The sequence below is a fragment of the Protobothrops mucrosquamatus genome, unplaced genomic scaffold (genome assembly GCF_001527695.2).
Source record: "Protobothrops mucrosquamatus isolate PMUCROS unplaced genomic scaffold, P.Mucros_1.0 scaffold1406, whole genome shotgun sequence".
Taxonomy (NCBI): Eukaryota; Metazoa; Chordata; class Lepidosauria; order Squamata; family Viperidae; genus Protobothrops; species Protobothrops mucrosquamatus.
The window spans coordinates 249,047-264,954 of record NW_015387591.1 but is presented as its reverse complement, the minus strand read 5'-3'; the positions used below and the strand labels follow the sequence as shown (position 1 = coordinate 264,954).

The window sequence follows — 15,908 nt, the reverse complement described above, 5'->3', positions numbered from 1 at the left end:
CATCCCCATGACCATGTGAACAAAATTTGGACACTGGGCAACTGGCAACTGGGTCATGTGATCACCATTTGTAGCCTTCCCAGCTGGCTTCCGACAAGCAAAGTCAATGGGGGGGGGGGAGTCATATTTGCTTAAGGAAAGCATGTTTCATTTAATAACTGCAGTGATTTGCTTAACAACTGTGGCAAAAAGGTTGTAAAATGGGGCAAAACTCACCTAACAACTGCCTTACTTAGCAATAGAAACTTTGTGTTCAATTGTGGTCATAAGTCGAGGACTGACTGTAAACACCATTTTCTTTTGGCGTTTAACAATCCAAACCAAATGGAACTTTCTCCCTATACGTGTTGCCAGAATGGTTAAACATGTTAAAAAAAAATCAAAGGGAAATGTGTCCCTTAGGCTAGAGATTTTGTTTTTCGAGCCACAGAGCCTGGTATAGTTTTTAAAAAAATCCCAGAAATGCTGATCAAGAAGCAAAGTTCTGTTGATAGAAATAAATATGTTTGTTTAAGTGGACTTTTTAAATCCGCCTTTAGTCTCTCAAGGAACCCCATCAAGTTTTGATGGAATCCATTTTGATGAAACTGAATCCGTCTAAGGTTCAGTTTCAAAATCCCTACTTTAAGAGCACTAAGAAAGAGATGTTATGCCTCAGTTGCCCCGCATCTCCTGCACTAATGTCCACGGACGTTTCTGCTAACAAGGAAGCTATGAAAACTTTGTGACTTCTTCTTTAAAACAAGGGAGATATTTTATCACCTGCTCCATACCTATTAGTCTGGCAAGTTCACAAAGCCCCCACGGTATGTGAACCGGCAAGACAGCATGATGTGTCTCTTGCAAGGCGAGGTTACACAAGTGGTCAGAGAAGCGGCAGAGGGGTTCTGTCACACTTGCGTTGCACAGATTAAGCAGCACGTTCAGACCCAGGGGCTTCAGAGAGGTTAAGTGCATTTGCCAGTTGGAATCATCAAACTGGATGCAGGAAGGGTTCTGCTGATCTTGAGACAGGCTAAGCATTTCCAAATGGTAATCGCAGACAAAGTCTTCAGCCTCACAGGCCAGTCCCTCAAGGTCACCTTCCACCTAGGCCAGTAATAAAGACAGGCTTGATCAATTCTAACAGGATTTTTAAAAACGGGTATCTCATCCCAAATCAACATTAGAGCCAAATGGCTACAGTGATAGAGAAGACGCCAGCCACTCCTTCCCTTATATCAGACGTGGGCAAGCATGGCAATTTTATGATCTGTGGACTTCAACTCTCAGAATTCCTGAACTAACAATGCTGCTCAGGAATTCTGGGAACTGAAGTCCCCAGGTCGTGAAGCAACCATAATTTGCCCATCCCTGCCTTATAAATATGCATCAGTTAGTCTAAGCCTTAGACTCTTCTTAGACGCTTCTAATAGTAGGTTACACAGACATACCCATTAAGGCTCTTCCATTTCATTATTGAGGTCCCAGAATAATATTACTTTTTCATATTAGAAAGCAAGACTCAGATTTAAACAGTCAGAGGATTGGATGATAGTGAAAATTACAGGCCAAAAAAAATTGAAACTAAAATTTGGGGGGTCAGTTTGACTCTCTTTTCAGTTTGCATAGTTTTTAGACGTGGTCATTCTTTCATTCTCCAGAGTTCTGCTGGTGTCATAAGTCTCTAGAGAATAAAGGCAGGACATAAAGTCAAAAAACACATGAGAAATGGCCTCAAGAGCCTGAAGAAAGCTCTTTCTAACTGGATTTTAAAGAAAGACAACAAATGGCAGATAGTGTTGTTTAACAAACTGAACAAACCAGTTCTTATTTGATTTTTCAGCTGTTTTCTGGTCATGGCTGAGTAGCAACTGTGAAAATAATAGGACGTGTAAGAGTAGCTGTGCTCTCCTCCTCTAGTCTGTGAAGCTGAACATGAAAGTATTGCTTCCATGCGTTAAGCTTTTATATTTTATGTTTTTCTATATGAGAGAAAATTAGAGAATCCAGGAACTGCAGTCTATATATTACTTAAGAAACCTTAACTGAGAGTCACACGGTTGAAGTTAACTAAACTGACCACCAATCACAAATGAAAAGGTTGTGCAAACGCAATTCAGAAGTGCTTCAGATTCCATGCAAGCAAAGCATTTTTCTATGGCTTTCTAGGCTTTTAAACAGGCAGGGGAAAAAATCCAGTTCCTTTAATGCAGGGGTCTTCAAACTTGGCCCTTTTATGATTTGTGGACTTCAACTCCCAGAATTCCTCAGCCAGCGTGTCTGGCTGAGGAATTCTGGGAGTTGAAGTCCACAAGTCATAAAAAGGCCAAGTTTGAAGACCCCTGCTTTAATGGGACATCTTATTAGAGATGCTGAAAAAGAATTGGTGGTTGCTGTAATGACTGCAGAGGAATGGTATACTCACACATGTTGAAGCATTTCCGAATAATTTTTGAAGTATGCACAACCCAAGTAAGCAGTTCCCTGAAACCTTTTTAAGGATGCTCACCATGTTCTTTCTGATTTTTAAAACCTCTTCTAAGACTGGAGTTCCCAAATATTTCCCAGGTCTTTTCTTTGTCTTCTATTACACACCTCAGTCTCAGATCCCAGAGCCCTCATAATCTATTGTCTTGTACTTTATGATGGAAATCTCCTCTCATGCAAGTAATTTTAACGTGGAGTAAGGAGGGCAGCACTCAGATTGGTAACCCCGCTTCCTTTAAATCGATGTTTTTCAAAGTTGGCAGCTTTAAGATGTGTGAATTTCAACTCCCAGAATTCTTCAGCCAGGTATGAAAATCACTGCTCTGCAGATACCCATATTGGCATTGTCTCCTGCATGAAATGAAGACAATGGGCCAGAAGTGGCCCATCCTTCATTACCTGAGTTGGCTCTTCCTCTCCTCCTTCAATGTCTTTGCTGAAGCTAACATTAGATCCCGAAGGGTGCTTGCTGCGGCCTGCTGGTTTCTTGTGAATCTGAGTATCAGAAGACTTGGGAGTATTGCTGGTGGACCACTCAGCCCTGTCTTGCTCGTTGCTGATGCGAACCACATCCGACAAGGGCCCTGAGAGCAAAGCATCCCTTTCATGGGGCTGTAACACAGCATAAATAAAAGAGGTAAGCAGAAAATCCCTGCAAGAGGAAACAAGGACTATCGTAGGTATTTATGAATGAGCTGAGTATATAGGTAGTCCTTGACATACAATTGAGCCCCCAAATTTATGTCACTAAGCGAGACGTTTGTTAAGTGATTTTTGCCCCATTTTATCACCTTTCTTGCCACAGTTGTTAAGTGAAGCCCTACACTTGTTGTGACGTGAATTTGGCTTTGCTTGTCAGGTTGCAAAAGGGGATCACACAACTCTGGGACCCTGCAACTGTCATAAATATGAATCCGTTGCCAAGCGTCCAAAGTTTTATCACCTGACCGTGAGGATGCTGCAATGGTTGTAAGTGTGAACAATGGACATAAGTCACTTTTTTCACTGCCGTTGTAACTTCAAACCATCACTAAATGAACTGTTGTAAGTCAAGGACTACCTGTATTTTAGGTGCCAAAATAGATTCAAAAATTATGTTTGGCTTATCTGATCAGGACCACCGCCCTGAGTCCTGCGGGAGAAGGGTGGTATATAAATTAAATTAATAATAATTAATAATAAAGAACTTAGTTATATCTGGTTGTTCTTATTTGACTTTTGTTAACAAAGAATGATCAATGAAGCATTTGGATTTTTGTTTTATTAAGAGAGGAGCTATGTGGAGAAAAGAGTTTATGTTGCATTTAGAGGTGGCAATAAGCTGTTAAAATTGTTTTCACTTGTTTGGATGAAGGGGAAAGTTATCTTTTGTTCTTGTTCTTTTCTCTTTTTCACACTTTTTTCTTTTTTCTTTTGCTGTTTGGGTTTATTTTGTAGTTGGTATTCACTTTTACTCTTTTTATGATCCTTAATAACTTAAGGATTAGGGATGAAAAAAAATCAGGTTCCACTTATCTGAGGATGGGCTAACCTGCAAGTACATATGGTAATAGTTTCTAAACGTACCTCTATTTCCCATATGTATGCACAAATAAGCAGACCCTCACATTTTTAACCAAAATACCATGAAAAATGCAGGGTTGATTTATCCACAGCTTATCTTTTCATGGTATCTTGGCTAAATGTTCAAAAGTTGGATTATCCGCAGGAGGGGTTATACACGAATATACATGGTATATTATTTAATAATCTCATGTCAAAGGAAGGCTCATTTCATAATCCTTCCAAATGAAATTCCTGTTCAAGTTCATGATCAGTGTTTTCAGGAAAAATAAGTGTTATTAAGAGAGGAATTTTTAATTCTTATTCCCTCAGCAACCACCTGCAAAGTACATGCTTTTGGGTTCTTGTGGACTATAATCATACTCAAAAAACAAAATAAATATCTGATAAATTTAATTAATCTTTAAATCTCAAATTCTCTCCTACTTCCTATATGTATTGTGCATCATTCCATAAAATAGGTTCTACCTCTCAGCAGCTCATGCTGTGTTTATTCTATTAGTCAAAGATACTATAATAATATTTGTTCCAGATTTCTTTAAATAATCTAGATTACTTATGTAGATTAGCTGGAAGAGAGAATAAGTTTCCTAAGGTATTTGATTGCTATAATTTAGCTGCAGAATTTGAACATGCATCTGCAGTGTTTAATTGGCTTTACCTTGCAAATGAAACAAAAGTCAGGAAGACCAAGACCTGACAAAGTATCCTTTATGAACCCATCCCTCACCTCTTCATCCATCTCTGGGTGGCAGAAGGAGCGTGTGGAGAGTTCGTCTGTCAGATCTTCATGGCTGCTGTGAGGAGGTTCCATCTTGCCACTAAAGAACAAAACCGTCTCTGGACTGGGGTTAGGCCAGGACAGAATTCCTTGCTTATCCACACAGCAGAGCACCTAAAAACAAGCCCAAGACACCTGACAAAACCCCAGAGATATACAATAAACTATTGGGCAAGGCTATGTCTGTATCAGTGAGCCAGACACAATGTTCCATCTTTTAAACATAATGCAAGACAAAAGGCCATTTCCAAACAACCTTCAATCTCTCAAGCCTCTTTTATATTTCTTGAATGCAGAAATACTTTCCCCAGTATGTACAGATGCCATAAAATACTGTAAAGGAGATGACAAAGTACAGTCCTAGCTCAGTGAGAGATCAGCTAAGGCCAAAAGGAATGACAATTGGCAGTGTGTGGTATCCTTTATAACTCTTAGCCATCTTCTATTACATTTCATGTTTTGGATAGGAGTGAAGACTCCTGTGAAAAATAGGTAGAAAGTAAGGCCCAGGAATAGATTTTTAGTAAAATAAAATGTTAATGTTCTAAAAGCTGAAAAGGACAAGTGCATGCCTACTGCTCATTCGTAGTTTATTGATTTAAAACTAGAAACCTCAGCTTTATTAATTTTTTCTATGTAGAAGAGACTACTGTCAGTCCAGCCAAGATAAAAGAGCTTGCCAATCAGTAGCAACTTGATATCTTGTGGGTCCTCAATCTAAAATCAATCTGACCACATTTCTGAACCATTATCTCATCAATATCTAGCTAACACTTTCAGATAGATTTTAGAAGAACAGTTGGAACCATAAAGGAAACTAGCCAATGAGCCACATGGCAGGGAACTCTATGCTCATTTTTGCAATTCTTCTTGCAATCAGACTTACTGTGACAGATCCCAAACTGTGAAGCAGACTAGAGGTGAAGCTGAGTGTTGGTGATTTGCCCTTCAGAACTTGCAGGAAGTGGCTCCAGATACACCGTAACATTTCCTACCAAAAAAGCCACAACAACTGGTGTCAACTAAATGAGGAAGAATGACAAGTTCAAATAGACTTCATATAGGAACATGGTTATTTCCAGAAAGACAGGATTGGTAGCAAGTGACAGTTTAACATTTCCACAGGAACTAAGTATAGCAACCTGTGTATAAATGAGATCTCTAGTGCATGACAAAGCTTGTAGGGAATGTCGGATTTGAAATATGTACAGGAAGTAGGATGATTCAGAGGGGTTTTTTTGTTCTTTCTTTCCTTCTGTTCCTTTTGTCTTTCTTTTCTTTCTGTTATTTTAATTTCTTGTTTAAGAATATAGATCTAAAAAATTGAATTTTGACAAATACATACGTATCTAAAAAAAGTAAACGCTAGTAGAATTTTGAATTTCACCTTAGATTCAGCTTTGTGGAGCAATTCTGAGAGAATTGTTCAATCTGAGATATTTAAAAAAACCATAGATACATCATCCTCTATTATGTAAATTTTGTTAAAAATATGTGGGAAATAGATGCTGAACAAACAGGTCTTTGGTCTATTGCAGTGGGATTCATATGGCTACAATTATGGCTAGGATTCTACTATCCACCTATACATGGCTAGAATTCCATTTAGAATTATAGAATTGGAAGAGATTATTTAGCCCACTAAGTTTCAACCTATGCTCCATGCTAGAAGCCAAACTTGAGCATCCACAAGAGAAGAATATCCAGCCTCCACATGAAGACACCAAGCAAACAGGAGCCCATTACCTCCCTTGCTTCCACTGTCAAACTGCTCTTACTATTAAATAGGGGTTCTTTTGCTAAAATTCAATTTGAATCCATCTTCCTTGCCCTCAACTTTGGAACAATAAAGAACAGGTTTTGACCTTCTTCTCTGAGACATCGCTTCAGATATTTGAAAGTGCTGTCATATATCTTCCTCAGTCATTTTTTCTCAAAGCTAAATATGCAAAGCTTCTTTAGTCTATCTTCATGTGACACAGAAAAATGGAAGAAACATTTAGTTAAGTTAGCTACATTTCTTTAAAAAAACTGAACATGGGAAAAGAAATGCTACACTGAATAGGGGCCCATCAGCGCTGACAGATTACTCAAATTTCTCTCTCTCTCTCTCTCTCTTTCTCTCCCCCTCCCTCTCCCTCCCTCTCTGCAGTATTGTTTCAGAATGCATTGATTGCTTCAAAGCACTAAAAAAATTAGACATCAGTTCATCATTACCCACCTGAATTGATACCACAGAAAATTTGCCCACTAATACTACCATTTCTTATGCAATCATTACTGAATTCAATTGGCAATCCACACTGCTTCTTAATTTAGATAGAAGAAATCAATAAGTTCCACCAATGAAATGTTCCTTGATTTTGCAGATAATGGTAAAGCATATTCTGTTTTCTCAGTTTAGATGGCCTTATGATACAACCCAAACATCTAAGAAAGAACAATTAAAGAGGTTGATGTAATAAATGATAGGGGTTCGGTTCCCATTAATCAGATTGTAATATACAGAGTACCTGGATAAATTTTGAAATTCTACCACCCATTTGTTCCATTTAATCTCTTAAAAATACACAGTTTCTCATACTTAACTTTCCTAAATCTGATTCTGACACACAGATATAGAGTATGAAGCCTGAATTCTTAGGATGCTTTTTCCAATCCCTTGGACCATCTGTCAGTTATTTTCACTCAGCAAGACAAGCAATGTGAATTATGTGCTTCCTTAAAATAAACTTTTGAAAAATTCCACAGCCTTAATTCAAATGCCCTTTTGTTCTCAAAAATCAGATAAAACTGGTAAACTGTAGACATCCACTAAAGGGGAAGAGCATATAGAAAAGGTGTGCAGTAAGCGTGCCGACCATCACCAGTTTAGTGAAATGAAAGTGCCAACAAGCCAAAGATACAGAAAATAAGAAGAGACCAAGCATTTTGCAACAAGAAAGGATGGACTGCACAGAAGAACACAGAACAGGACGCAAGACTGGTCAATAAAATAGTACCTGGGAAGATACCACCTCTGTGTAGCTACTGAGTGTGTCTTCTGAGAACTTAGCCAGCTGCAGCAAAAAATAAAATAAAACAGGTTACTATCAAGATATTTGGAAGGGATACATGAAGAAAATCCTTCTGAAAATACTTGTCACCACTAGGACACATGAATGAAAAAGGGATCTCTGTAGGCTAAGCTCTACATGAAAAGTATGCTGCCTCAGATATTCCTTTACAAACTGAGAGAACCCCCCCCCCAAAAAAAAATCAGTCTTCTTTTTGACCATGAAAAGATCCTGAGTGTCACAGGAACTCGGACTAATATTAAAATTCAAAATAGCTTTTGGTTAAAAGGAAACACATTACTACCGTAAATTAAAAATGAGCAAAGGTAATCCAGATAAGTGCAAGGTGGAACGGAAGGAGCAGCATCAAGTAGAAAGTGATTCAGAAGAAGACTTGCAAGAGGAAACCAGTGAGGAAAGTTGAAGGCGAAATTAAAGAGACGGGGAGAAGAAGCAGAAACATGCAGGCTGGGAGAAAAAAAAAAGAGTCTAATTCCAACCCCCAGACAAAAGGAAAGCAGGGAAAGGAAAAGAGCTATATAAACCAAGAGGACAGAAGCATGTAATTGTGCTAGATGATTTGGGTGGTAAAGTGCTACAAGAGACAGTGCTACTCTAAGTCAAAGCAGAAGTGGTAAAGATCCAATTACAATAAGCTGGCAAAAAGCAATGATACAAGTCTACATTTGGGAAGTAAGCATATTGCCCAAATTTTCTGGACTCTGGAATGGAGAAGGGAAACATCGAGAATACAAGCACTGGAGCAAACATGGAGAGGCTGGAGAAAGGAAGAGGAAAATAAGGAGATCAAGCTTCACATGCCTACAGCAAGCAAGCAGAGATGGAAGCAGAAGGAATGGAAGAAGCTGAACAAGACTGAATAGGAGAAGCAGAAGTAAGCAGGAATGATATAAATCAATTGACAGTCGAATTTACACAATCAAGGGAAAAAAAACATTATTCCTGTTATTGGTAAACCCCCATAGGCTCCGCAACTCTAAAAACTCTATTCATTCATTAGAGAGGTTAAACGATTAAGAATCAAAAGACCAGTGCTAGCTAAAATGGAAACTTACCAACTACCTTATACAGAAGTCTGGAAACCCTGGTCACAAAAGAGTTGAGAATTGCAACCAACGGATGGTCTATCAGATCTCTGAACAATTCCCATTTTGTTCATGCTCAAAGCCCAAACCAGTTTCACTTTTGTCCCTTTATTATCCCTTCAACTGCTCCCTCAGGAATACCTCTAATTCCAAAGACTGATAAAGAAAAAGCAGGGAAAGAGAAAGAAGGAGCATAGGATCTCCCTCTCTCAGTATTAAAAGAGGTCTGTGACTTCCCATTCCAAGATTATTATTATTATTTTTATTTTTCCCAGTCCATCCTCCCACCTGTCTTTATTGTTAAATACCTACCAAAGATGTAGGGGAAGCTTTGCTCATCTGGGCTAGAACCCTGGCTTCACCGAAGGCCGTGGCAAGAATCCACAGGACTGGAAACAGGAGTGGGAGGATAGGCAAGACACCGTTAACCTGTAATGCCATTCCAAGTGACAATGAGTACAATCACTTTCCATAGCTAAGGATGTAGTACCTCCCCAGATATTCAGTTGATCAAAGCCATAAAGACATTATACAGATGTCCAAGAAGCATCTTATTTTCAAGATCACTGGAATTACATATACAAGGATAAGTGAAAAACGCATGAATAAGTGAAAAACGCAAGAAAAGGTAAATTACAGGCACAATCTCAAGACTCTTACACCCCACCATATATCTCCATGAAAGACTTGTTCTAGAACAGTGGTTCTCAACCTTTTTAATGCCGCGACCCCCAACCGGTCGTAAGTCGAGGACTAAACCGATCATAAGTCGAGGACTAAACCGGTCGTAAGTAGTGGACTACCCAACCGGTAGTAAGTTGAGGACTTTCCTTGCCCGGGAGCGCCACGCATGCGTGGTTCCGCCCCCTGCGCCGGCCGAGGCGTAGCTGGCAAGCTGCAGAGACGGAGCAGGCCAACCACCAGCTGGCCCAGCCCAAGGGAGGTAAGGCACCCACTGGAAAAGGGGAAAAAAATGTCGGACAAAAAAAATGTCGGACAGCCTTGCTTGGCGACCCCCATGAAATGGTCGATCGACCCCAAATGGGGTCCCGACCCACAGGTTGAGAACCACTGTTCTAGAATAACAAACTGGGGCTGCTAATAGGCCCAAGTGCCACTGTTCCCTAAAACTGGAATCTCAGGACATCACACAAAGGTATTGAGCTTGCTTCCCAGGAAGGTCTGAACACAAGTAGCAACAAATTAATACTGAGTTCCCTTGAATGGCCCCTTTCTGCTGTCAAAAACAAAAGAGGAGCCAAAAAATCGGAATGCAAAATAGAAGCAAAATGGGTCCCGCTTCCTCCAAAGTTCTTCAACAAATCAAATAACTCCATTCTGCAATACCTGAAATTCCTCTCTCACTGTGAAATGCATCCTTAATGAGCACAGCTTAAAAGTGGAACCTAGCATATACAAAAGTATGAACATCACACAGGTATTTAATAGTTAATGCAAAACGGTATTTTTTATATATATATAAAAATGAGAACCAAAACCAGTTTGGGGATAATAAGAGCATAGTTTTCTTTACCTGAAGCTGAAGAAACATGTACTGCCAAGGGATTATTTCACCAGCCATGAAAAAAAACCGCATGGCATTGGTGATCAGGAAGCCAAGCTGCCATTTAAAGAAAAGAAACAACATTAAAAACTCAACTTTCAGACTCCCACCCTTCTATAGGAAACATAATTATTCTTTGAAAGATTATAGAGTGTCCAGATTTGGGGTAAATCAAAGAAACTAGAACACCCATTTCTAGTTGAACTAATCAACTAGAAACGGGTGTTCTAGTGATCTAAATACAGTAAACCAATCAGCTGGTTCACATTATTTGCCATTGCTGTAGTTTAAACAGAGAGAGGACACAGCCTGAGAATACAGGCTTTGCCATTTTCATTATATGTATTAAAAGCAAGACATTTTCTGAAAAACAGTTCTCACAGCAGGTAGCACTTAGAAAGTTCCAAATATTAAAACAGTGTAATTAAAATGTGTCAATAACACACTAAGGAAACAGCATTTGCTAGCTAAAAACTGGTTCAGCAAGCTTGATTTTCAAATACTGCTATGGATAAAAGTCAGTTTGTCCTCCAGCACAAATACGATCTAGTCTGGTTTTCTTGGGAGTAGCTGCTGAAAAGACCCTGTCTTGGAATGATTCCCAAACAGTCTCCGATGATGGCATGGCAGACAGAAAGATCTCTCATCTAGATCTTAAATTCCAAGCAGACTTATATGTCATTCCAAATAAAGAGTTTTAAATTGGGCTTGGAAAGGACCAGTAGCCACTAAACTTGTTTTCCCTGGAACAGGTCTCCATCAATATTTTGACAGGTTTGAAAATATTTTTTTTAAAGCAGGCTTGCTTAGTCCATGTTACCAAAGTCAAAACAAGAGGTCCCTGTGCACTGCTGTATCCAGATCAGACATCTTAAAGCATGGACACTGCAGATGTATCGACTTTAGCTGTGCACATATATTCCCATCATCCTTTAAAATCTGGATACTCAGTACACCCACCTTGCTAACGAGATTGGGAGAGAAAGAAAGGGATCACCTTGGGTTTAGTTAAGCTATCTTCTCTTCTTCTGTGTTGGTCTATGACTGCAACAATTAATTCTCTCCTCTCTCTCTTTCTCCCCTCAAAACTGCTCCATCAGTTTTGTCTAGTTCTCTTCTGTACACAAAACAGTTCCTCCTATTTCTACAAATGAATGCTCAAGACTTGCAAAAAAAATATCAAGGACTATTTCTGCAAAGGAACAGAAAACCATCAGTCATCAGGATAGTCCTAATCGCCTAGAACTTGACTGGACCAAAATCGAAGAGCTGCTACTTACAACCAATTACACATACCAGCACAACAGGAACAGCAAACTTCAGCATCACCGACTGTACTGTGAATCTCTCATTATCTAGAGCAGTCACAGACCGTGATAAGTCCATGTCTAAACATAATCTGAAACAAACAAATGAAAAGTCACTGAGGATCTTAAAAACACTGTCAATAACGTATTACCTTTTGCCGGCTTTATACCCAGCAAACCTCTGTCGCACTTTGAGAAGAACTCTATCCAAGAATTAAGAACTTACCGAACATTGTCGATCACTGGTGTTTTTGTGACCCGAAAGAGTCGAAACATCTGAGGATTCTGGGGTCCTTTCTTCATCTCCCCATTGGGGGAGGGTGGGGGAGAAAAAGGAGGAAACAGATCCCCTGGCTCTAAGACAATATGTTCATCATCCTGTTAGAAAAAGATCAGACAGTGACAGAAGCTGTCTAACGAACAGGCAACTCAGATATCTTACAGAAAGTTCAGGCTTCTTTAAGCAACTAACAGCAATTGATCTTATTTTACTAATACATATAATTTACTGTTGCTTGTCTGACACAATAGTCTTTTTTATAGCATCATTATCTGAACCCTGGTTTTCTGCTCAAAGGACCTTCAAGGCAAATAACAATAACAAATTAAGCATACTTCTTAAAAAATGAAAAGAAATAAATGCACTTGTTATTATTTTAAATCTATTCTTCCCATTACTGAAAGAAGTCATTTCATCACAAGCTGTATACTGTATGCTGATGTTTTCTGAAGTATTTGGTTTCCATTTTTAAAAGAAATGTTTATTGATCATTGGCAGCTCCCTCCCTCCCATCCAGGACATAGCACAGAAGCGTTGCTTGAGCAGGGTCCGCAAGATTATCTGGGACACTACACATCCTCTTCACGACCTGTTTTCCTTGTTACCTTCTGGGAGGAGGCTCCGTGGTATCTGTAGCAGAACATCCAGATTCAGCCATAGTTTCATTCCATACAGCATTAAACTTGCGAACTCTCAAGCTTCCTCCTTCCGTTATATATTCAAGATGGACAATATTTAATATTTATTTGCTACATATATATAGAGGTGTGGGTCTGTACATATGTTGTTCATAGTATGTTTAGGTGTGGGTCATGTATGTGTTTCACTTTTGAGAGCGGGCAACTAAATTTCATTTTTGATGTGTGCCGTTGTGCCCACAGTAAAAAAATGACAATAAAGGTTATCTTATCTTATCTTATCTTATCTTATCTTATCTTATCTTATCTCATCTCATCTCATCTCATCTCATCTCATCTCATCTCATCTTATCTATCTTATCTATCTTATCTTATCTTATCTTATCTTAATTGTGGCTCTTTTAGGAAGAAATTTATGAGTGTTTTTAATACTCATGTTTATGTAGAAAAATATTAAATACTTTGAATCCAAAGAAACCCATCAAGAAGAATGTGAGTTACCTTAATCCCTCTAAGGGAGGTGAAGGATTCCTGGCCTGGCCTCAGAGCAACAATATCACCTTCTACCAACAGGCTTACTGGGAGGTTGACAAGGTGACCATCCCTATAGACCCAGTGGAGCGACCAGGATGGGGCAAAAGGCATGTGAAGATCAGGGTACATGGTTTTTGTCCAGATTAGTTCTTTACTATCTTTTAAGGTATCTGAAATATCAGATTAACAGAAAATGGTTATTAAACAAGCAACATAGTAGAAAAATAAAGATATCAAACAGATATATCATTGTTATATAGATACTGACTAAAATACTATTAAGAAGAGTATTCCATGAGGGAGGAAATAGATAGGCAACCAGAACATTACCAGAAAATTAGAATTTGTTAGCTTCCTTCCTTGCTTCTCTCTTAATAAAAAAGTCATTCAAGGTTAACAAACAAAACATATTGGCAATCCACCACTGCAAATCATGTGCAGACTTCTCTTTCCAATATTGCATAAATAATTCCTTTTGGCCACCCTCCATGCATGAAGAGATTATTTCAGGGGTAGTCAACCTTGGCTCTTTTATGACTCGTGGACTCAGCTGGCTCAGGAATTCTGGGAGTTGAAGTCCACGAGTCATAAAAGAGCCAAGGTTGACTACCCCTGGATTATTTCATGAGGTCCCATCCACTAAAGTCATACTGCTAAACATTGATCCAGATTTCAGCTGCAGCAGCAATTTATTCTGAGTTCATTTTAAGGTCAAATTAAGCATGACATATGTCCAATTAAAAGCCTAACCTTATACTTCCAGCCCCAGTATTAATTAATACAATCCTCCTGGATCTGTTGGCATCCATGCCATTTTAGAGAAATTATATTCATTTCAACCACGGCAGGAGGGACTTATACTCTCCCAGTTTTCTTTTTCCAATCACTCGTTCTTCAACAACTCTTACACACACTTCCTAAAACATGCATTTTAATGGCATCAGTGCAATTCATTACTTTAGTTCATGCTACAAACAATCTGCTCGGTCTTCCTATAGAGATTGTAAACTGCAACAGTGGTTCTTGCAGCTTTCCCTGCAGTGCATCAAAAACCTCCACATCTGGATAGCTTTGGCAAGTAATATGTTTGTTTACAGAAGACAGAACCGGATGGAGATCCAGATGGAGGGAAATAAGGAAACAAAGACAGCAGCAGTGATTTGGCCAAGGGTCCTTATCAAGCTTCACGTGCTTTAAGATTATCCTCTCTGCCCATTAATATGAGACATTGTTTTCTATAGTGGCAGCCTGGTTTCAGAATCTCCAGTCACAGGAAGAATGCTTGCTGCATTATTTCTGGTGCTAGGTTAAAATCTATTTATTTATCGAAGCATTTTTAAATTTCAAGCTTATATTTTATTTAGTTTAAATACTTTTTATGTTTCTCGCTGTTACTGTCATAGATAGCTACCGATGCTTTGCTTTTATTTCCTTTTGTGTAGCACTTAATATAGCTAGTCCTCAATTTACAACCTCAATTGAGCCCAACATTTCTGATGCTAAGCAGGTTTTGCCCCATTTTATGACCTTGCTTGCTGCAGTTGTTAAGTTAGTAACACGGTTGTTAAGTGAATCTGGATTCCCCATTGACTTTTGCTTGTCAGAAAGTCACAAAAGGTGATTACATGACGTCGGGACGGTACAACTGTCATAAATATGAGTCAGTTGCCAAGTGTCTGAATTTTGATCACATGACCATGGGAATGCTGTAACAGTCATAAGTGTGAAAAACTGTCATAAGTCACTCTTTTTAGTGGTGTTTTAACTTTGAATGCTCACTAAACAAACTGTTGTAAGTCAAGAACTACCTGTATCTGATATTGGGGCATATGACTCCAAATTCCTTTTTTGAATGAAAAGATGGTTTACAAGTATAGAAAATAAAAAAAAGCAAAAAGTATTTCTATTACTTTCCTAACATATAAGTTACAGTGGCAACATTGCAGTAGCTGGAATAAGGAAAAATTGAGGATACCTCTCACTATATATTTGTATATGTATAGTTTATATGGCCATCCATTTTACAACAGTCTCTGATGAGACACCATCAGATGAGGGAAAACAAAGACTAACCAAATGCCTGGTTCACATCTGACATGAAAACATCAGATAAATGGAAGAGGGGTAGTGGGAAGGACTGTAGCAATGGTGGAATATAAAGACAAAGGAAGAACGTAGAGGAATATCACTGTTGGACACAGTTACTATATGAACCTTCTGGAGAATTATCTGCTGTTAATTAAGAAACATTATTTCTTCAGACAAAAAAAGTAGAGAGCCTTCATGGTGTAGTGATTAAGGTGTTGGATTATGAGTAAAGAGTTCCAAGTACTAATTCCTGTTCACATCATCTCTCTAGGGATCAGTGGGCCAGTCACTCTCTCTCAGCCTAAACAATCTAACTCACAGGTTGTTCTTGTGGAGAAAAAATGGGAGGGAGGAACATTTATGTACTGTCTTGAGCTCCTGAATGAAAAGTGGGATATAAATCTATGAAATAAATAATAAAATCAATGGCAAAGGTTCTAAGATCTGCTTTTGGATGGATGCAGCCACATCTACATAGGGTAACAAAAGCAATAAAGGAGGAAAACAGGAAGGTGTGGGGGG

At 38.8% G+C, this 15,908-nt stretch overlaps 1 protein-coding gene across 1 annotated transcript in view; it reads right to left on the bottom strand.

Moving 5' to 3' along the window:
- TMEM94 (transmembrane protein 94) overlaps positions 1 to 15,908 on the bottom strand; it is a 73,094-nt gene that overhangs the window by 28,479 nt on the left and 28,707 nt on the right. Inside the window, exons 5-14 of the mRNA XM_015821833.1 lie at positions 13,266 to 13,468; positions 12,073 to 12,224; positions 11,836 to 11,938; positions 10,510 to 10,596; positions 9,288 to 9,404; positions 7,816 to 7,872; positions 5,700 to 5,804; positions 4,763 to 4,927; positions 2,869 to 3,081; positions 774 to 1,089 (exon numbers count right to left, since the gene is read on the bottom strand). Of these exons, the coding sequence (XP_015677319.1) occupies positions 774 to 1,089; positions 2,869 to 3,081; positions 4,763 to 4,927; positions 5,700 to 5,804; positions 7,816 to 7,872; positions 9,288 to 9,404; positions 10,510 to 10,596; positions 11,836 to 11,938; positions 12,073 to 12,224; positions 13,266 to 13,468 (1,518 nt within the window). The remainder of the gene's footprint in view (positions 1 to 773; positions 1,090 to 2,868; positions 3,082 to 4,762; positions 4,928 to 5,699; positions 5,805 to 7,815; positions 7,873 to 9,287; positions 9,405 to 10,509; positions 10,597 to 11,835; positions 11,939 to 12,072; positions 12,225 to 13,265; positions 13,469 to 15,908) is intronic.